The 23,600-nt window shown below is 39.4% G+C and overlaps 1 protein-coding gene across 1 annotated transcript in view; it reads right to left on the reverse strand.

Moving 5' to 3' along the window:
• The window catches only part of Asxl3 (ASXL transcriptional regulator 3), a 109,729-nt gene that overhangs the window by 70,570 nt on the left and 15,559 nt on the right, over nt 1-23,600 (reverse strand). Inside the window, exons 3-5 of the mRNA XM_050135050.1 lie at nt 19,187-19,308; nt 9,868-9,985; nt 8,774-8,893 (exon numbers count right to left, since the gene is read on the reverse strand). Coding sequence (XP_049991007.1) covers nt 8,774-8,893; nt 9,868-9,985; nt 19,187-19,308 — 360 coding nt within the window. The remainder of the gene's footprint in view (nt 1-8,773; nt 8,894-9,867; nt 9,986-19,186; nt 19,309-23,600) is intronic.

The raw sequence follows: 23,600 nt of genomic DNA on the forward strand, positions 1-23,600 counted from the left end.
CAGAATGCCTATCTGCAGTTGTTTCAGAATGAGAAAGGCAGAGGATGGCAGAAAGTGATGCCTGAAATCTTTGAGTGAGATATTTTTAATTTAAGGGCTCTCAGTTAAAGCAGAACACCAAATCTCATGAAGACTGTTTATCATTCCCATTTCCACCCAGTTGAAATCTCTCCAAACATCAAAAATAAAAATTCTCTGCAGCCATTTTATATAAGAAATAATCATCAGAATCTAACAGATAAGATAGAATGGAAACAAAGATCAACTTAGAACTTTATCAGTAGCTGTGCATTTCAGAACGGCAGCATCCAAGAACATTTAAACCAAACAGAAATTATGTTCCTAAGAAAATCTTGCTGACAGATGTTATTGACCAATAATTACTACCAAAGAACAGAATACACAGCTGTAGCAGGAATGATGAATTAAAAGTCAAATAATCACAGTGCTTCTATATAAATACTAACTTTAAGAAATAACACTAATGATTAACAGAAGTTAAATCAGAGTGGAAATAAAATTAGAGAAATAAGGTACATGTGTAATGAGAATATCCATAAAACATGGGCACTGAGAATAAGTTTTATTAAAAATCTAAAAGAAGCCTCAGAAGAACAGAAAAAGAACAAAATTCCAAATTAATTAACATAAGGAAAACATCAGTCAAAGAGTAGGCACTGAAAAAGAGGAAAGAAAAACTAAAATTAAGTCCAAGAAAATCACAACCAACACAACCAAATTTTTGTATTAGATTTAAAATGCAAAAACTTCCATATATCTATTGCTTTCAAGAGATAGTTAAAAATTCACCTAGATAAACTGAAAAACACTAATAATGAATTTAAAACAGCAAAAAAGAAACAACACAATATTGATTCTGTCAAGATAAAATAAATGTAAACAACATTGCTGAGAATGAAACTGAACATCCATGACATGTGTAAAAAATAATGACCCGAGCCTGTGAATAAACAGGACAGCATAAAGGGGAGAGAAATAAGAAAACAAACTGTCATTACAGATGTGGTAGGAGTCTCAACAGACATGGAAGAAAACTAACATATCAAATTTAAAAAGTGACTTTAAAAACAGAAAGCTTTCATAAATCAACACTTATACGCATGCAATAAACTGAAGACAGTGACCTGCACTAAGCTACTAGGTGCAGGCATCGCGCTATTCGTCACTCAAGGAATAGCAAGGAAAGAGACCACAACTGCCTAGTGAGTCTCAACAAATACTGAAGCATTAACCTAAAACCACATCTCTCGGTCCAAAGGAGAAGATTGGCTTTATGCTTCACAATCCAAGGCATACCCTTCAAGCCTCCCCACATCTAGTACATGGTTGGACATTCCAAAGGGTCTATAGAAGATAGAGAAAAAAAATACCTGTATTTATAAAATTCTATGCTAATTGATTTTAAAATTAAATTCCTAATTTTAGAGTGGGAAGGGAAAAGTTTCAAAATGAAAGAGTTAAAAGCTCAAATCATGAATTTAATAAAATAATCACTGAATAGAAACACAAAAAAAGGAGTTAACCACATAAAAATAAGAGTGGAGACCCATGTGTAGAAAGAAATAATAATGGCTATCAATATGAAGAGGTTGTATTTTTTAAAATGAAGCTAATGAAGTTAGAAATTCCTGAGAAGAAACTGCGTAAACATAAATAGTAATGAAAAACAGGGACACAGTTCTAGACACAGGACCGATTTAATAGGCAGACATAATTAAAAGTAGATTTTTTTTAATGACCAATACAGTATTGTGGATTTTTGACAATAATGCTGAATAAAGATAAACTGATTTTATTGTATGCACATACTGATATATGTGGGGGTAGGCATGTATGTGGATACACATGTACATGTATGTACATTTGGGGGGAAACAAGAATTGACACTGGATGTCTTTCTCAATTGCTCTCCACCTCATATTTTGAGGAGAATTTCTCCTCACTGATAGTAGGGAATCAGGAATTGGCGAGGATACATGGCAGCGAACCCCACATATCCTTATGGGATGAGATTCTAAGCGTATGCCTTCATGGCCAGCTTTTTACATGAGTGTTAGAGGGCAAACTCAAGTCCTCAGGCTGGTACAGGAAACACTTTATCCACTCAACCACATCCCCAAGCCCTAAACTGTTTTAAGTTTATACACTTCCTAAGTTAACTTTAAGATAGAAAATAGTTAAACATAAAAGTTATCAGTAGGATTTCTCTCACATACATATAGTGAGCAAAATATAAACAGCTTAATAATTAATGTAATGTAGGTAACTTTATTTTTATGCCAACCTCTCCTAATGAAAGGTGAAAAGGAGGAGGAAAAGGAGAGGGAGGTTGGGGAAGAAGGGAGAGGAGGAGAAATTATGTGAAGGGGAAGGAGGTGGAAGAGGAGGAGGAATCACCACTACCCCTCTCTCCCAAGTGGCACAGAGTCATTTATGACTAAACCAACTAAAGATGTATGTTCAAAATGTCCACCTAAGCGAAGCTATGTTTTATAATTCTGAGAAAAAGACAGAACAGCTTAATCAAATTTGCTCTTATAAGAACGCTTAATTCCATTTTAACTATCCTCACACATGTATTCTTAATTGGCTTAAGAACAATCCAATTATATATGATTGTCTTACCTCATTAAAGCTGGCACTGCACATCTCCCTACAGTGCCCACAGAAGGAAAAGTATGAAGTCCCTTTAGTGTCTACTTCCCAGACACTTTGCCTAGAGGGCTATGGCAGCAGAGGCAGGCAGAGAAGACAGGGGAAGACACAGAAAGACTCAGCGCTACATGAGAGGGTCCATTTTGTGATAAAAATTAGGGGCATATGTCCTGCCAAGGCCCTGGTATTTAATCCCCTGCTGTAATGTACTCAGAGAGTTCTGCAGTCACATCCCCCTTGGGTACCTGCATTTATGGATCAGGAGGTTTAGATTCATACTTCCCGATGCAACATACGCAAGAAGTAGGTGTCAAATGTTCCAAGAGAAAGACCCAGAAGGAACACACACACACACACACACACACACACACACACACACACACGCACACTTCACACCAGGAAAACAAGGGGATAGGCCCAATCCAAACAAATAAGTGTACCCCATGTCTAAAGAAACCCAAAACATGGTTGGCAACAGGCATCTTTACCTGCTCAGCCATCTTGATGGCATGGCCAAGGATGTCACAGTTTTATTAACTTTGGAGATCTATGAATAGAACTTAAGGCAGTGTTTAACATTTTGAGGTTTTCAGCTTTCCATGTTCCCTACTTCATCTCTCTCTTAAGAGACATGTGACTGATAATCGCGGGGATACAAACTACTCTTAAGACCCATGCCCAGCAGTAGATGGCCAACACAAAACAAATTTACTGCCAGGTTCTTTGTTTCATCTATACCTGACAGTTCCCTTGCACACACACACACACACACACACACACACACACACACACACACACATATATAATGACATTTGTTCCCATGTGCTGTGGGGATTCCTGTGTGTAAAAACATGTGTCTCTGCATCTACATGTGAAATTGTGCTTCTTCTTTGGGTCTTTTTCTTCCCTTTGTCTTATTTCAATCTGTTTTATTTTCTTGTTATTCTTTAAATGTCTATGTTTTCTAAGGAGAGACAGAAAGGGTGTGTGTGGAGTCTTGATGGAATGGAAGGTGGAACAAATCTTGGAAAAGTTGGGGAAGGGAAAATAATAATCAGGGTATAATGTATGAAAGAAATCTATTTTCAATAAAAAAGAAAAGGAAGTTTTTCATTTATCCAAAAATTAATTAAACTTAGTAATTTAATTAAAATAGAGCCTTGATATATATAATCTCTGAGAAAATATGTAACATTAAGGAATGCCAAAAAATATTCAGAAAACACTGAGACTATCTGAATGAGACATAGAATTATTATCCAATTTTCATTTTTATTTTTCTGCATAAATTTATTTTTCAAAATAGGAATATCTTTAAAACCAGCAGAGTTTTGATTATTTATTACAAAAAGATTAAACAACAAAAATTAATGTTGGAATGAATCCCAGAAGTTGGGTTCAATGAGGACATTATTAAAACTCTCTCAGAGACATCCATTAAAAGCTTGGAATTATTTAGCAAGCACTTTTAAACTCCTACTGTGTGACTCGGTAGAAGGTACAATTAAAAATTGGTTTAGGTCAGTGTCCCTGACATTACATCACTTACATTTTACCTAGGGGGGTAAGATATATGAAATTAGGAAACACAAAAGAGAGGAGGGAGAAGAAACAACAAAAAAAAATATTTAAGTCAACTGATATATAACATAGAATCCATCATTGGTAGATGAACATAATTTCATATTGTGGTACCGAGAAAATGTCCAGCAAGCTATCTGGATGGCAGACACCCTTGATCCAGGTTCACTGATTGCTACGATACTGCTGTCAGTTCTGAAGAAGGCTGAGCATATGTGGGTGGAGGGTGAATAAGTGCAAAGGGGATAATTAGAAGTGACTTCTTATTCCTTGAGGGGAATCTTACCGTAAAAATTAAAATTTAAGCTTCTACTTTGAAGCCCAATTTTGACTGCACTTTGTTTTATCATCACTAATTTAAATTAGAAGAACATGTGGTATAAGTTCTAATTTAGAATAGCTTCAGCGCAGGGGGACTGCTACCCATGCTGAAAGGAGGGAACATAGATTCAAGCCAGTCTTGAGACTGCAGAGCATCTGAGTCAGGAGGGAGAAGTGGGTGTGGTGCTCCAGGCTGACTGGCCAATGGCTTGCGAGGGGGCATTCCTTCCTCTGATTCTGCACTTACACATGAGTTTATTTAGGATGCTTTTCCTCGAAGACAAAGATTCATCCAGAGAGATAGAAGACAATTATCACATGTACTCACTCATAGGTGGTTTTGAAACATAAAGCCAAAGAAAACCAGCCTACAAATCGCAATCCCAGAGAACTTAGACAACAAAGAGGACACTAAGAGAGACATATATAGATCTAATCTACATGGGAAGTAGAAAGTAGAAAAAGACAAGATCTCCTGAGTAAATTGGGAGCATGGGGACCTTGGGGGAGGGCTGGAGAAGGGAGGGGAGAGGCAGGGAGGGGAGCAGAGAAAAATGTAGATCTCAATAAAAATAAAAAAAAAGTCATTGAAAACTTGCTCCTCATTTATCTGGACTGACTCGCGACCACATTCAGTTGACATACTCACTCATTCATCAACCCAATATTCTCGCAGCAGCTACCAAACAGAAGGGATAAAAAGGTGTGCAGGGATGGCAAGGAAGGCCAGGGCAATCTCTCTCTATTCTCGCAGAGCGTGCAGTACCATGATAAAGAGAACACCAAACATTCCAATTCTAATGGAACATTTTAAAAATCACTGTGTGGGGTGGGAAAATGATTCTGCAGGTCAGGGTGCTTGTCACCATCCCTGAAGACCTGCGCTCCATCCTCAGGGAGTGCACGGTAGAAGGAAAGAACCAACTACTGGAAGCTGTCCTCCCATGGCCACATGCGTGCCACGGCTTGTGTGCACACACCCACCACCATCCAGCAAATAAATATAATAAAAAATTTTAAAAATAATTTTAAAATCTGGATGAGATAATTTTCAGAAGATGGTCAGCCTGAGGGTTCTTTCCTCTATGTCTCCTCATTTTTTATTTATATTTTTGGTGTATAATAGGAGGTTAGTGAGCACTCCCAGCTTCATTTGCACAAAACAATCCACTCTGTTCAGAGGCTTGCTAGCTTAGGCAGTCACAGTTGCTTCCCTGGTGATCACAGGCTGTTGGCATTTACCGGGTTTCTACTTGAACAGACCCATTTTCAATCCCACCAGTTTCTTTGTTTGGTTGAAACAGGGTATGCCAAGAGCTCTTAGAAGAGCTATCTCTCTGTCCACACACAGCTAGAGTGCCTGCACTTTAACTTAGTCAGACTCTTCAGGTTATATAGAAGGGGGTGGTTCCCCCATCATGACTACAGCCACTGCATGCAGGGTCCACCGGCCATTTGAAGTCTGTCAAACACTAATCGTTCAGATTGCAGATGTGCAAGCCTTAGCTTTCTTAACATTCTGGTTCTGAAGTTGTTTTCTTTTCTTTTCTTTTTTTTTTTTTTTACTGAAAATGGAAATCATTTTATTGTATAAAACTAAATAAGAATTAAATGAGACAAATCATCAAGTTAAGCAGATGAGTCTAACCAACAGGTCCAGAATAGCTTTCAATGGAGCTCAACATAAAATAATAAAGTTAATTAAAATATTATGAACACAGTCCGTAAGTGTAAACTTTGTAGAGGACAATACCTGTCCCAGCCTTAAAAGGTTGACACATCTGGTCAACCAATCCATTAACCATGGACTATGACTCTCTGCAGCCTTCCAAGAAAATAGCATCATTAATTCTACTATTTTGTCCTTGCATGAAGCTAAGTCGTCTAGGAAACTACTCCAGCACAAGTTCAAACATGAGAGAAGAACAGTGATGTTCACGATTACTTAGAGAAGCCTCCTGCCACCCCATATTTCAGTTGACCCACAAAGTAAAAGAGAAACAATAAAGCAACAAACCCCAAAGCAATTCTGATTATACTTCCGTGTGGACATCAAGGTGATGACCACAACACACAAGTTCCTGATAGAAAATATCCAAGACCTGGCTGAGGCTTCTGATAACACAGCATGACCAAATTTAGACATGCCAAGGAAGATAGCGCTAGATACTGTCCTTGTAGCTCATTCATTTTGCTGCAGTTGTAGTGGATTATTAATCAATTAATTAATTTTGTGATAATATGCACTATGCAGCCCTGGCTGGCCATGAACGCACAAAGATCTGCTTGCCTCTACGTCCTGAGTACTGGAATCACAATCATTCACCACCCACCCAGCTGTGTTTTGCCTTGAAAGACAGTCTTGCCATGTAATCATGGCTAAGGTTAGGTTTTCACTTAGCATTTCACTTGAAATGCTGGCAAAGCTCCAGGCTTGAACTCCCAAGTGCTGGGATTACAGAGGTATGCTACTGTTCATGGATAGCACACTCTTTTTAATCAAAGTCATTGATCTTTAAATCACTCCTGGGTTGGTCATGAGAATACATTAATACATATTATGTGTGTAGATGTGGCTCAGATGTCATTCTGTACATGTCATTCAGAATTTCCCAATTTAGGAGTTACTTAAACTATTCAGACAAGAAAAACCTATCAGTGTGTACGTATGCATGGTGGTTACCCAACACTCAGAGACATACTTTGGGTTGTAGGAAATAACCACAAAAAAACTTTAGAAATGATAGAGAATATATAAGCAGGCCGTATTAAAGAGTTAAATTAAAAATCCCTATTCCTTTCCCACAATATTTTATGTAAAGATTCACCAGCCCTATCCCAATGCCTTTTAGGGAAAGCATGTTCCAGGAGTTAGTAAATTTTCTAGCATACAGTAGGCAATAAATAAAGCTATCAAACCAATCAATCAACCATTTAAAAACTGGCTGTAATTTACCAAAAAGAAAAACTCTGTAAATCAAATGAGTCCTACATTGCCAAGCAGGTGGCAGGTAAAGTAAGAAAATGCTCAGGTTGGTAAGTTTACTGTTTCTACTGATCACCTCATCAAATATCCCTGTGTGTACAGGGCAGTCGTGGCAACAGAGGTGACTGGAACAGCATGTGGGCACATGCACACACGCATACCCTCACACGTCATATGGGTATGCATGCATGTGGAGCTAGAGGCAGACATGTAATGTCTTCTTTGTTCTTCACTATAACTTTTAAGGATAAGGTCTCTCACTGAACACACTGCTGCTCATTGACTGGTTAGACTGAGTGACCAGCAAGTTTATGATGTGCCTGCCTCTACCTACCCTTCCCATTAGTGCTAGGGTTACAGACATGCAAGACCATGACTAGACCTCCTGCATCTTCTGGGGATATGAACTCAGATCCTTACTCTTTGGTGGAAGGCACTTATCCACTGAGATATTTGAGCACTATAATATCACAGTATTCTCTCAAATATTCTAATGTTCTATCTAGGTTACATCATCATTGTGTCTATTCAAAGGTGAGATCAGTGGGCCCAGGTTGCTACACAAGGAGTGTGGACGGCATGAGTTGCAATAGTCAGCCCAGGGAACACTCATATTTGTCTTAATTGTCACACTTCGGTGCGCTCACTGTAGGTCTTTATTAAAGCAAAAGCAACCATTTGGGACAACATCCATTGTTAAGAGCAAGACCCTTGGACAGTGGCCCCATACCTCTCAGATACTGTGCACCATTTCTATTTTCTAGACAGGTACTACTGAATATTTCAAGCATCTCAAACAAAAACCAAGGCAGGGCAACCCTACTGTAGCAGACGCCATGACAACACATTCTTTAATTCATCGCATGCTTCTGAAGAGCCTCCTTTTCCTCAGCCTCGAGTACCCTAATAAAGGAAGGCCATGATACAACATTGTACAATAGAGAAAATCCTGACTATACAGGTAATTACCTGAATACATATTTCACATTAATTTTGCTATCTTTATTCTCTGCTTTATCCAATAACATCACATTTTGCTACAAGCTTGAGACTCAACTGAAACTACAATGCTTCCCAATTTAACATTTTTTTTTGTTTAGATGAATGAAGAATACTTTCAGTTTCCTGCTTAAAAACTAAAAAAAAAAAAGCTCTATTTATTTTTCTTTTTTACAAACACACATCTCTAAAATGTGAACTGGTACTCACCTAAACCAGACTTCTTTAAGCGTTTTAAGTGCTGGCTTGTTTGTTTTCCAGTGGGAGATTTTTGCCCATGTTTCATTTCTTTATCTGAACTGTCTGCTTCCCCATTTTTAGACTCCGATCCTAAAAAAGGAAATAGTTATTATGCCATTATCTTTCTCTCCCTGTCCTTGAAAGAAGCATCTAAAATTGTTTTAAGAACCACAGATATAATCTCCTTTTTCTTTTCCTGAGTTAATATACTACCTTAGCTACAATCTGATTCCCCTATTGGATATAAAGAGAATAGGCCAATCAATCCATCAACCTGGACAAAAAGCAGGAGCAGATGGCCTAATAGCAGAGTTTGACATGCACTCACTGATCAAATAGCTTTTAAATAAAAGAGTCGGATATTTGTAAAAATACTCAAATAAGATTCAACACTGCGATGCCATTTAGAGATGATATCAGACAGAGAGGAGAATGAAGAACTAAGGAAGTGAAAGAAAAGGAAGAACCAGACCCTAATCAACAGCTTTATGCTAAAGCAGGAACAGAAAACGCAAACGTTCGTCCATAATGAATGCGAGAGTTCACAGCTGATAAAGCGCCAGAGACAAATGAGAAGTGTGGGTCAGGGCTTCACGGGGGTGAAAAGGATGCTGCAAGAACACAGAAACTCATGAGGGCTGCTAGGCTCTGCGGCAAGCACAAAAAACAAATTCACACTCCGAGAAAAAACTCCTTCCCACGGTGTTGCACGCCAGCATGTGGTCCAGAAGTCAAGCTCAACATTCAAGAGGAAGCTGATGGAAGCAGAGCACACGCACCAGCATCAGGACCCACTTGCTCACACCTACCCACATTAGCAAATTAAGGCATTTGGTGACAAACAGGCTAGTGGCTTTCTGACACCACAACTGGGAAAATGTTCCACATTTTTAAATCAATGAGATGTACACATCTATAAGACAGACATATGTTATAGATTATATATAAAACTGACCCTTACATGAAAGTATCTTTTCAATTTCAAAAGGAAAAGAAAAAAGAAAAAGAAAACAAGCCATCTCTCTCCGTCAGGAAGTCTCCCGGGAGGAACTGGCCATCTTTACCTGAAGGCGAATCCGACTGCTCATCAGACACCTTTAATGGTGTCAAAACAACACGAGGAACAGTCTTGTTCACCATCATTGAGACTCCATTTCTTCTTTTCTGCTGCTGCCTCAAAGCCTATAAAACACGATAATAAAATATAACATAAAAATGTATCCACAGTGATTTCTGGTTATTGAATTACATGATCCACTTGCTCATGACTATCTTCAGTCCCCCAGAGCCCCTGACTTAGAATCCTTAGTAATCACCTCTGTCCATTTTCCCTCCAAAGCAGAAAATTGAGCTTTGGCAAAGGGGTTTAAGCCTGAGGCCATTTTCGGTCTAATTCTGATAACAAAACACCACGGAATGGTTTATTCTACCTTAGAAGTGTGGCTTGAAAGCCGATAGAACTTGATACTAGGGCTCGCAAGTAAAATAAATGTAAAATAAATGTTTCGAAACCAGGATAAAAATATATGTGTCTGCACTTCTCTTGCAGGTGCTTCGTCTCCAGCGCTGCTCAGTCAATCAGTTAACACCGGGTGTCATCAGTATGTACGGCATGTAAGGACTACTGTATTGATGCATTCACTCAGCCGTGGGGAGTGCTGCACAAAATCAGTGAACATGGCAGGAATCATTTATTTCTGTGAAGGGAATCAGTCCTAATCTTGGAAAGCTTGCAGCCCTTGGCTTCTGTCTGCTTGACTTTGGCATTAACCTTCAGAACACGAACATGACGGGGCTTGGGCAAATCCAAGAAAAAATAGATAGGAGAATAAGTCTCTTCAAAATGGGAAAGCTTTGTGATTCATAAATGAATCCGCCATGGTGATGGTAATATAATAAAAGGCATTTAAAAGTTTTGAAATACAGCTTTATCTAGCAGATCGCTTTATGCAGAAAATTACCTGTAATAAAAAGGGTTTTAAGCACACGAAACAGGAAAAGCCATTAAAAACTGAAGCCATAGGAATGTTGAAATTCCTCAAAAGGTTAAAAGGCTGGCCACGAACTGGTCTCAAATCTTTTTATTCCTGGTTTGTGTGCAATTTCTACTAATTTTACAATGTCTCAGTTAAATGATTAATGTGCTTTGACCAACAGTTGTCATAATCTCCTGAATTACTGCCTTGACTCTATATTCCTTGGCTGTCAAAAATAATGTAATCTTATTTACACAGTATATGAGCTGTATGTTTGACTTGTTGACCGTAAGATTTAGCAATCACATACTTAAAGAAATGAAAAATTAAATAATATTTAGAGGCAAATTCAGATAAGATTTAAAGCCACATGACAGAAGGAAGAGCTAGAGAATTTATTATAAATGATGTATTTACTAAAGATTACCCCCTAGGATTCTTATATTTATAGTTTCTGTGACATCCCAGGCACTGTTGAGGAACCTGAGATACAAAGATTCACATTAGCCATCCATTTCACCTAGCCTGCTGTCAATAATAGATTTAATGAGGCCACGTGTGCTATAAAGTATTTAAGGATTTACTCTTTCTTCAAGCTGTGTATATATAATTGGACATAAATTGTATAACATACTTGCATAAATCTTTCTCATCATTTATATAAGCACGCCAAGCACTCTATTCACATTAGCCTAACAATACAAAAGAATTAGGAAAATCATTGCTTCCAATTACAATTGAAGTCTTTTTCACCCACAGTGGCAATCTCCATAAGAGAATAACGGCAGCCAGTAAATATAGCAATGAATCTCTATGAGTACAGGTATCAATTTCAAATTCTCTTAGAGAAATATTAACTTTCTAAAAATACTCTCTCTGTGTGTGCATGTGATGTTAGGGGATTATATTATGGAAAATGTTGATTAACTATTAAAAAATCAATTAACTAATTGCCTAGATTTCTGTACAGAAAGTCAAAAATGCTATGCTTCTTTTATAATCTGTGATCAGTAATAATAAAAACATAGACAAATTTACACCTTTAGTTTCTAGAGCTGAGTGAATTCTACAGCCAAAGATTTAACTGGATAGAAACCATGGCAGATGAAATACGAGAATAAAAGCTATGGCTATTGTGAATTACTGTCAGGTGGGATAAAGAAAACTAACATGGTGTTTATTCAAATGACATTTCATAAACATGTAAGCTTAAACAATACCTCCCAAAACAATATTTTTAAAGATGATGAAATGCCCCACTCAGTACTCTAGGAAACACAAAGTACATCCATAACATAAAAAACAAAATAATTTTAAGTACATGAGAAGCATACATAGTTCTTTGCTATGCCCTTGCAAAACAAGTACTGGGGCTGGAGAGATGGCTCAGTGACTAGGAGTCCTTATTATGCAGGGGTAAAGACCTGAGTTTGAATCCTCAAACACCCATGTAAAAGCCATACACAGCAACACACCATTACTGTGTGATAGAGAATAAAGCAGACAGCAATAGAGGAAGACCCCTAGCATCCTCCTCTGGCCTTAATATGCATGCACATAGGCACATGCCCCTGGAAACACACACGCACATACACACACACACACACACAATATTCAACACACGTTATTTTAAATTTCAAACAGCACCCAGAGGGTAGACAACAAAAAAGGGATTGAAGGGATGGTGTCTGTTTTCTATGGCATCCGGTTGTAAAGGGGGGGTCCTGATGTCACAAACTACAATGCATCTCTTTAGACTCCAACAGCAACTGTCCTGTTCAACTCTTTCCAGGGCACACTATACATACAACATAATGAGGGTCCCTGCACACCCTACACATACACCCTAACATTAATAGAAGACAAAACAATGCGGTTTCCATTGAGAGCCATCAGATACCCAGATACCTCTTAGTAAGGGAATTTAGACATGCTTCCTGCCTACCAGGTACCTGGGCCCTTGGTGGAGGAAGACCCTGAGCACTGGGGTGTGGGGAGGACAGAGGAGAGCAGAGAAAGAAGCTGAGGTTAGCACGTGCCCATACACCCCCTAGAGGGCCAGCAGCTGATTCAGCAAATCTAATCCTTGTTTCCTTATTTCTATTAGTAATGGGATTAAGCCCAGGGCCTTCCTTACACACTCTATGCAAGTACTCAAACAATGAAGCCACATTTCAGCCTTTTGTACTTTTTTTTTTTGATACAAGGTGTGACCACATTTCCCAGTCTGTCCTCAGACCTTCAATGCTCCCACCCCACTAACCATGTCTGACTCAAATCTAATTTTTTAGGTCTGTTTTCATGTTTATGAGTAATGTGTGTTTTTTAAAAAAGGTAACTATAGACCACAATATGTGCTATCTACTACGTACCATGAACTTGCCTGTATACCAAGGAAAGTTAAACACATCCAGACTCCTACCACTGACTCCTCTGGGTTCTTAGTTCTTACTAGTTTTCTTTCAAACTAGGAGTGCTTTTTTCATAGTACCTGTCCCTTAGAGTTTTTGAGACACACACACATGTGTATGTGTGTTTATATGTATGTGTGTGTGTATGTNCCTAGCATAAAGATAAAATAGAATATTTTCCTTAGAATGGATTTTCCTTAACTTAAAAATACATCTATGTGACAGATTTTAAAAAAGGGATAAGGAAAACCTGTTTTTGATTCCTATGGCAGGGTGCATACAAGTGTCCCCTAAAAGAGAGAAAATGTTTTTCCATTGTGCCATCTTGGGGACACTGTTTTATTCTCCTGTAGGCCAGTGGCGGCCCTAGTTATTCATCTACACTGACTCTGACCTCAGCATTAGCTACACGATCTTCCACATTAGTCTACATTCATTTTAGGAGTACAAGGCCACTGAGGTACCTTTAATTGTCAGGCTAACCTCTATTCTGAAATGCAAATAGATTGTTGGAGTGAACAACTCTACATCCAATCATTTTAAACGCAGAAGGAAGCAAAGCTAAGATCTAAATTAATGAGCAGATGGGGAGTCTAGAACCTCTGACATGGTCACCCATACCAAGCTGTACATTTTCCAGTGTCCATGATAGGAGGTACAGGGGTTTGAATGAGAACTGACCCTAGCGGACATCTGAACACATGGTCAACATCTGGTGACACCACTTGGGGTGGCTCCAATGGTGCAACCGTGTTCAAAGAATTGTGCCACTGGAAACCCCCCAGTATGTCTAGGTGACTTTCTTTGCTTCACGCTTTTGGTTCAGGATGTGAGCTCTCAGGCCAAAGAAATGAATCACTGGTCACAACCACTTGCTACTTTTTTAGGAGACCCAGGTTCAATTCCCAGGATCCACATGGTGGCTCACAGCCATCTGTAACTCCAATTACAGGGTATCTGACGCCTTCTGCTGGACTTCAGGGGTGCCAGGCATACAATTGGAGCACATACAATGTAGGGAAAACAGCCATGCATATAAATATAAAATTAATTAAAAATGTCTCTGAACAACGGAGAAATAACTCGACACTCACTTCAAGTTAGTGGTGTCTTTCTGTGAAAAGGAAGGGAAACTGCCAGCTGAATATACTTTCTTTACAGAAATATAGTGATTTTTTTAGAAAACAACAGAAAACAATTTTAGATAAACATTTCATTTTTGATAGAAAGATTTCTAGATAATGCTCCAGAAAAAAAAGAAAGATGAAAGAAAAGGAAAGAAAAAAGAAAGAAAGAAAACCACTGTCATGTCTACTCTAATGGGAGTAAATGAAATAAAACTGAAAAGCAGAAGATTTTGTGTTGACTTGGCACTGTAAACAATGAATGTTTTAATGGGGAAACAAGACCAACAATGTAACTTAAGAATGTGCAGAATGCAGTAAGCCCTTTATTGAAAATCTGAAAATCTCACAGGCAATGAATGCTAACTCTAAACTACCTAGAAATGAGCACATGGGAACAGCTGTCTGTGCTGGGCACAACAGCAAGCATTGTGATTGGTGATAGCAAACCACTGCTGCCACCATAACACAGCAAAATACCCGCACTGTATCTGCTCTGCCATGGCACAAGAATGGAGGGTCTGCAGCTTCTACCATCCTAAGAAAGCAAGGGAGGTCAGATTAACAGAGTCAACACATGGTGACTGGCATTACCACACCATTGCCAGAACACAGTGCACCTTCTTCTCATTCGTCCGATCATGGTCTTTTGCTGGTTAAGATTCCAAAATATAATCTTGCTTGGCTTCTTTGAGAAAGCTAATCATTCTGCAGTGTCTAAGAATCTTACAAACCAAATACCACAGCAGAGTGGAAACAGGAAACCAGGTCATAGTGGAGGACTCTGAGAATGCTTACATGGAGAAATAACAACAAAACTGTAGGGGAATAAAATGGTATCCATGCAATTATGTCCATCACATTCAATAACCCCATGATAATTTGAAGGTAAAAGGAATTAGATATCTTGGAACAATGAAAAAAGGCTATGCAATAGCCAAGGCTCTCCAGCTTCTATACGGTCCAACCTACAATTACACTGTGATCAGCAGTTTGAGGTCAGAGAACTTGCTTGTTAAAATGGCATCCTGTATCAAACAGTGAGGAGCTTAGACCTGGGACACTGTGTATGGCTTTGCATGCCAAGAGTTTTGTTTTAGTTATTGATTTATACATTTGTGATGCAAAGGCTCCTGGGCTCGTAGGAATTTGTTTTCAACTACTTCTTTGCATTACAGATCTACTGAATCAGAGCACACACACACACTTTAAGAAGAGGCTTATTAAGCCTTATACATTCATATACCCAAAGACCTACTGGGCATGCTGACCCAAAAGGGCACTAGCAACACATTGGGTTCTGTAGTGTGGGACTTTTTGTTAAGTTTGTATAAATATTTATGAAGTGGGTTGACATTCATGGGGATAAGGTGATCTTCTCTCCCTAGTTATGGTAGATCAGATTCTCTATTTTAGGGCATTTTATCCCATTATCCTTTCGAAAAGCCTACGAGAAGACCGAAATCATAATGCAAATGACATTATAATGAAGCTGGGCTCCTCTGAGGATTCAGACTGTTCATTGGTGCATGTGTGTGCTGATGGAGGAAGTCCCCTGGCACCTGGGTTTCTCATAAAGCTTAGGAAAAAAAAACTAACTGGAGCTTCAAAGATGTTTAACCATGGGAGGGCAAGAATGAGAATGTATTTTTCATAAATTTGTAATGTCTAATGTAGCCGAGTGTGGGCCATCACTACAAGCAGGAACTCAACATACACAGTTGAGTCTGTCTGCGGAAATGCTATTCCTAGTGACCCCACTGTGTTGCTCTTCTGATGCAATACATAAATTGAAGCATGGATATTTCCATAGATAGTTTCAAAAACAGTATTTGCCCAATGGCACACCATATGTTGATAGGAGATGTTGATGATGAGGATAGAATTTGAAACTGCACTTTTAGATTCAAATATTGTCTCTGAGAGTTATAGATGTGATGGTCTTGAACAACTTAGGTTACTTCTCTGGACCTCGGTTTATCTGAAAAGCAGGTATATGGCTGGAGATGGTGATACACGTAGGATGTGGAAGTAAGAGAATGGAGTGTTCAAGGGCATCCTCAGGTACATGCTAAGTTCAAGACCAGTTTGGGCTACATGAGACCCTCTCTCAAACAACAGCAACAAAGAAAAATCAAAATGGGCTCAGAACTGTTTGCATACTTCAAAGGATAAGTAATAACATAAACAGCAGTTCACATAATCATCACTAAAGTGATTTAGCTGTCTTCCATGCTATGATTATGATTTGTGATGGTATACAAACATATGGAACATACATTCACATGCATGGAATTGTGTTCAGACACATTTGTACATGTTCACACTGTAGATATGGATAAAAATTCTATAATCTTTCAACTGTCTAAAGTAAATGAAAGGTGCATATTGTCTGAGGTTACAATGTAAGTGCTCTAAGTTCAATCAAGTTTTAATTGCCGTGTTAAGGCATTCAGCAATTGCAGGGATCTCAGTAAAATTCTGCCCGGGGAGTTTTTTTAATGCTATTTATAATACAAATTAGTTATTAATGGAACATTAGCATATATTGAACCATAGCTACTTCGTTGCTAATTTGCTACTTGATTATAAGATAGACGTTCTAAGATAGAAATAAACAATTCTTTCCTATAATTGAAAAACTCATACACACACTTCTAAAGACAAAGTTGAAATTATAAGCAAGTTGTGCTTCTCATGAACACATAATCTACTACACAAAAGGGAAAGAAAAAAGGAAAGAAGAAAGAGTAACCAGCAACAACACCGCTCAGTCAAAGTTCGACAACATCAATAACTGTAAAAAATTCAAATGACATGAAGCTGAAACAATGGAAGTGAAGGAAAATGACACCAAACACTATAGAGATCTGATTCATTCTCTTCCCACTCACACCCAGCAGGACTCACAGTGTGCATATCCTCCAGACCACTTCGGATTCACGCGTTTCATTTATGATCCAATTTATGTTTCTTAAATGCCACAGCCACAAGTGTCCAATTTTGCACTCTCTGTTTTGTGCTGTTTAGTATTTTATTGCCTACATGCTATTCCCTATTTGCTGCTTGAATGGGCATTTGCTTGGACTTGCCTACCAACTCTATCCTTTATTTCACAAATTAGAAAGGGATATCAATGCTGATCGCAGTTTTGCTCTGCAGCATCTGAAAAATGTCTCACAGAATTCATGATACGAACGAAAAGTTACCCCAAGAAGATTAGCTGTCTGAGGGAAAAATACTGTCAGAACCTTAAATATGGATGGGAGGACCATAATTTCAATAATTAATAGAGAATAGAAAAGCAACGTAACTCAATATTAAAATGCTCAGTTTTTATTTCTTCCTGTATTTCCTTCTTTGAGGCAGAGAAGGTAGTAGAAGCATCCCCAGTCTACAGGTAAATATTAGCTGGTATGGTCAGCCCCATGTGGAATATCAGCAGGAGTAGTGGGGTTGTTGAGAGCTGAAGACTAGCCAAGTGTAAGTATGGAGAGTCTATCTTTGGCTTAGCAGTTAAGAGCTCTGCCTGATCTTTCAAAGGTTTGAGTTCAATTCCCAGCAACCACATGGTGGCTTCCAGCCATCTCTGAGATCTGTTGCCCTCTTGAGGAAGAGACCTGGTCAGTTTTCCTCATCAACTTAGACTATGAAACCCAATATGGACAAGTTCAAGTTCAACAGAACCCATCATATACAGGCTACCTATGCATGTTTCAGCATTTCCAGGGCATACATTTCATTTCAAATTCCATTTTCATCTTAACAACAACAACAAAAACAACCACACTGGGGAGGACAGGAAGATGAGGAAAAGGAGAAAGAAGCTACAAGAGCATCAAGGAAAAAGCTGTCTGTTGGTTTTGGAAAACATGGTTTCTCTTTTCCTGGTTATACAAACATTACAGGAACAGGAACTCTGTTCCTGTCTTGGTGGAACTGCAGGAGGAGTGCGTTAAAAACAGGTGGGCAGGAGAGCAGGAGGAAGCTTACACACTCAGTGTAACCATTACTGCACAGCCTACCTAACTATAGCTTACACACTCAGCGTAACCACTACTGCACAGCCTACCTAACCATGGCTTACACATTCAGTGTAACCACCACTACACAGCCTATCTAACCATGGTACCTTTCTTTCTCCTCGCAGTTAAGCACTTGCTGGTGTGGGACAGCAGCTGACACTCACCCAGTGGGGATCATGGGACAACAACGCTCCATCACAGCTTCCTACACATCATCTTGACTATTCCTCAGCTCAATCTATGGGAAAAGTACTCTCACTGCTCCCAGTTTTGATGGGACATAAGTGATTCAGAGAGGAAACTGGGTTTTCCAGATTCTCAGAACAAAAGTGATTTAAACCAGGCTGTGTGAGTGTCCAGAAACCAGTATCACAGCCACTACCTCTACCACCAACAAAGCACAGGCCATACAGGTCAAGGCCACCAAGGTCAGGGAGTTTCCATGATAAACAGATGAGACTCCATCCAGTATCAAATAATACCCCTTACTGTGGCAATGGCTAACTAAACAGGATGATCATAAACAAATATAATTTCCAAATTATATAACACAATTATGAGCCCAACTAGATTTACTATAAATCACACACACACACGTTCTTACATGACTGCAAAAACATTTTCTATTCCATTTTATCTGTTTTATATCAGAGTTCTTAGTACAATCCTCACCTAATTTTTAATATATAGTAAGATTATTAGATTTAATATTACAGAAACAGCCAAATGCAGAGAACTTCTGTCACTTCCTGATTTTAGGTTCCTAGTTACCTTATTTCGTCTGCACCACAACCATAACCTTCTGTGGGCAGAACTGAAGGGCTACGCACAGAAGATGGCCTCTTACCTGTTTCAGAGCCTTTTTGGTGTGCTGTTGGAAGGAAGACACCAGCTTGCTCTGCACTGCCGTGTTCGTAAGGCTGCAGTCTCGAGTGGAAGATACTTCATCCGTTACCTGCTTCGTACACACTAGAAGCAGAGAGAGATAATGATATTACTAATTTGAATTCCTTTTTTTACACCCACTGTAATTAACTCACTTGGAGCTTTCTCTGGTTGAAAATGGATACTTAAAATACAGCAAAATAGCACAGTACGAGGAGACGTAGCTGGATTCAAATAGAAGGGATCATTTAGTAACGGGGGCCACAGTTCCACTTAACTGTTTAGGTAGCCGAGCTTTGGTTCCCACTGGCAACTGTGTCTGTGTCATGACATACACACAGTCACATACCTGCCTTACAATGTGGTGGTCAATGGGCCCTAAATCTATCTTCATATGCAGAACCTACATTGGAAACATCTCAGTGAGAGAAACTGTTTTAAGCAAACTCAGGTCTACAGATTAAAACTCTCATTCTTCCGCCCAATACCTACCCCCTGGAGAATCCATGGTGGCCCAGGCTGTGCTTCTCTTTTTATGGGATAAGATCTATGATGCTTACTATCAATTCCATTTACCCTCTGCAGATAACAATGAGTTCTGCCCATCTTCGTTCAGTCCAGGCCTTCGCTTGGCCTATCCCAGATAGGGAATTTTCTCTCTTAACACTGTTATTGGTAACTTGTGTCCTTCTGAAGTGGGTGATCGTGGAGCATACAGGGCCCACTGCTCTGTGAACTATGTGTTTGGGAGCTCTTCCTTCAGCTGTCCTCCATGTGGGAAGGGCTGGGCAGGAGCCCAGGGCAGGGCCCCGCTATCCACGGACTAGAGGAAGGGGCAAGATTAGCGGAAGCAAAGTGGGAAAGTAGGTGGCAGAATGGAGGCATATGTCAAAGGCAGGAGGCACGAGGAAGTTGCAGGGAAGAAAATAACTCGAGAACATATTGTCAAAGCTCAAAACAAGGCTTTTTAAGGGCACCGGGTAAAAGAAAAGTCAAGACTATTTTCCCAGTGATGGCAACTTGAGGGAGGAGGTGTGGAACAGACTTTTTTAAGAAAACTATAGAATAAAGACTGTTTAGTTATCAATAAACAGCACATACCCTCAGTAAGAGGAAAATTAGTTATTGTAGTCCAAAATGGATACACGCTTTACATAAGATTTGCTTTTGAAAGACTAGCATATCCTACCTAGAATTGAACACGTAAATAATTGAAAAGTTTTGCTGAAACCAGAGTTAATTGAGTTTTGTTTTAATACAGAAAGTAATTAGGAAGCCAAAATGAACATATTTAGCAAAATACGTTAATTACTGCTAATTACATTTCGAGAACCTTTTCATATGGGAACTCAGTTAGTTCTTAGAGTTTGTTTGTTATAAGAAAAATGTGTTATTTCCATATAGGGCAAAGAGAAAACTAGAGCTCAGAAAAGCAAAGAAAGGCATACGCTGTTAAAGATGGTGAGCTCATACCTGAGACCCCAGGCTAGCCCAGTCCCATTGCTGACTGCTTTACCAAAAGTCCTGCCTCCCAAAGCAAAGAGCTGATGCAGAAAATCCACATTTTAAGAATTATAATTTAGCTGCATGATGTTGGATTACTAAGTAGAAAGTCAATCAGGCTTACAGGATTAGGCTACTGAGTGGGGGAGTACCTTACCCAGGAAGCACTAAAGCAAACACATTTTGGTATATGCTTCTGGAAAGGTGGCTCAGTGTTAAAAGGGCTTTTGAAAGTTCTTCTAAAGCACACAGGTTTGGTTTCCAGTACCTGTGAAAGTTGGAGTGCAACTGTGGATAATTCCAATTCTATGGGGTCTGATGGCCCTTTCTGAACTCTTCAGGCAAGTGCTCACATACATTCACACACACACAAGAGAGAGAGAGAGAGAGAGAGAGAGAGAGAGAGAGAGAGAGAGAGAGAGAGAGAGAGAGAGAGAGATTTGGATGTACATATAGAGACAGAAATCTTTACATTACAGATCAGATGGCTTTATTTTGCTTGACACAGTAAGACAGTTTCCGTGAAGACAGACTGGATATTCTAGTAAAGACGCCATTATAACACATCCTGAGTAAACACCGGGTACCAGGCTGCCTTCCTTGAAATGACTCCTGCACTGGTATGGTTGCTGACACCTCACCAACACTTCTTTACCCATAGATACCCATCAGCTCACACTTAAAAGACAGATCCATACCTAATATTCTGAAGCCTCTACAATGTGTGGCCAACGAAGGAGGTGACAGAGAGGTGGCAGGCAGGATATGTCATCCTAGTTGGACCAACTAACTGCCATGGACATAATAAAAGTCCAGCTCAAAGTAAAATAGGCATGAGCAAATATGCTTTATGGCTGCTACATTCTGAGTGCCGAATCCACTCAGGAAACTGAAAATTTACTGACTGGATTAATAGAGAACCAAATGTAGATAATGAGAACCTCACAGAATAAATGAAATCGCCTTAATGCAATGAACATATAAATTCAAATTTACTATCAATTTGTTTAGGAAATACTTTTGCTAGTAAGTCTTTTAAAAAAAACTATAAAATCTTTCTTGTTTTACTTTGTCTATATGTATACGTGTGTAAGTGTCTTACAGTCTTTGTGTGGAAGTCACAGGAAAACTTGCAAGAGTCAATTCTTTCCTACCAGGTGGGTCCTAGAGATTCAACCCAGGTCCTCAGACTTACTAATCCATGCCTTTACTAGTGAACCATCTCACTGGCCCAGAATCGTCAGTCTTCCAGATGTAAACTTCAATGCAGTGGGATCAAACAGTAACAATTTCTGACTAAACGCCCCTAAACCTTAGCACCCTTTTCATCATTTAAGTGCTGTGAGAGCAGAGTGCATCTATGTGTCCTTCCGGAAGAGAGCAGCTGTGGCTGTTACCATCCTCCTTCTTGCCTTCTGACCTGGGATGCCCCGAATATCAGGAAAGCTACTTTAGGGTCAACAAGTATGTCTCAGCTCTGCTGTTGTCCTCTGTTCATTTGCAGTTATTCATAGACATTTACCAGAGGATGTTCAATGCAGAGCCCAAAGTGAAAGAGGTTGTGTTGTGGGCGGCAGGGGCGGGGGGTCGGGCCCTATAAATACCATGACTTGTGTTCTCAAACTGATGTGGGAGTGTCATATATCAATCTGTTGATTTCATTGGCTGAGCAATAAACCAACTGCTTGGCCTCATATCTTAGAACATAGATGGGAGGAGTAAACAGAATAGGATGCTGGGCGGAAGAGGAAGTGAGGTCAGACTCTGCGCTGCTTCCAGAGGGACCGGACAGCCGCCATGCTCTGCTCTCCCAGGCAGCTGCAACCCACGATGGACTTAGGCTAGAATCTTCACGGTAAGCGCACCTTGGGGTGCTTACACACATCATTAGAAATGGGCTAGTCCAGGTGCGAGAATTAGCCTAGAAGAGGCTAGATAGAAATGGGTCAAGCAGTTAAATGAATACAGTTTGTGTGTTGTTATTTCGGGCATAAGCTAGCCAAGCGGCCGGGGTGTTGGGGATGCAGCCCCGCCGCTCCTATTTCAACATCAAACTGGGCCTTCCCTGAGCCCACATTCTAGCCTTCTCCTTCCCCTTCCTTCAAAACGCAATGCAGCACCACCCATAACCCTGTTTCAGCTACAGCCCCCTCACATCTCCCATTGATCTGGACATGATTCCCTGGTCAAAATGGTTTTCTCCAAATATTTACTTTGGATAAAAAAAATAGACTAATTAAAATGGGGAAAGGAAATGCACTCAACAATAAAATCTAAAAACGAATGTGCCTTGGTATTGGGTATAGGTGTAAACCTACATCCCAAGCGGTGGGGTGAACCTGCATTATTTTAAAGCACTGACAAATGTAAACCTAAAGTTTACTATGAGTTAACGTCTTCATTCTTTTGCCAAACATATGACAGAAGGCTAGCAGAATGGAAAATACCCCATCCGCCGAGGAAACAGGTTATATAGACTCATATTCTGAAAAAAACACAAGGCTTTTACCTTTTTACACTTATTTTACAGCTGTCTTAAGAATATATGTGATAAATAAATAATTGGAGGTCTGAGTATTCATCTAAGAGGTGGAGTTTGATTTGTGAAATGGAACCTGAAGTTAAATTAATGTTAGAGGAGAGGTCAGAGGAAATTCCCTGTAAGTGAAATTACAACAGGAGCCAGGAAATCCAACAATGGGGACAAATGATTTATCCAATAAACATCAAACCTTGACATGAAGCATAGAACCTGATATCCTCTTGGTGTTTAAGATAGAATGAGAGCTGGGATTTTTCTTTAATATTAAACTATGTCAGTATGATCACAGAATTAATGACAGGCCTTTGCATATTAAAAACCCACAAAAGTT

This window comes from Alexandromys fortis, unplaced genomic scaffold (assembly GCF_014885135.2).
Source record: "Alexandromys fortis isolate MF-2015 unplaced genomic scaffold, M_Fortis_MF-2015_v1.1 scaffold_25, whole genome shotgun sequence".
Classification (NCBI taxonomy): domain Eukaryota; kingdom Metazoa; phylum Chordata; class Mammalia; order Rodentia; family Cricetidae; genus Alexandromys; species Alexandromys fortis.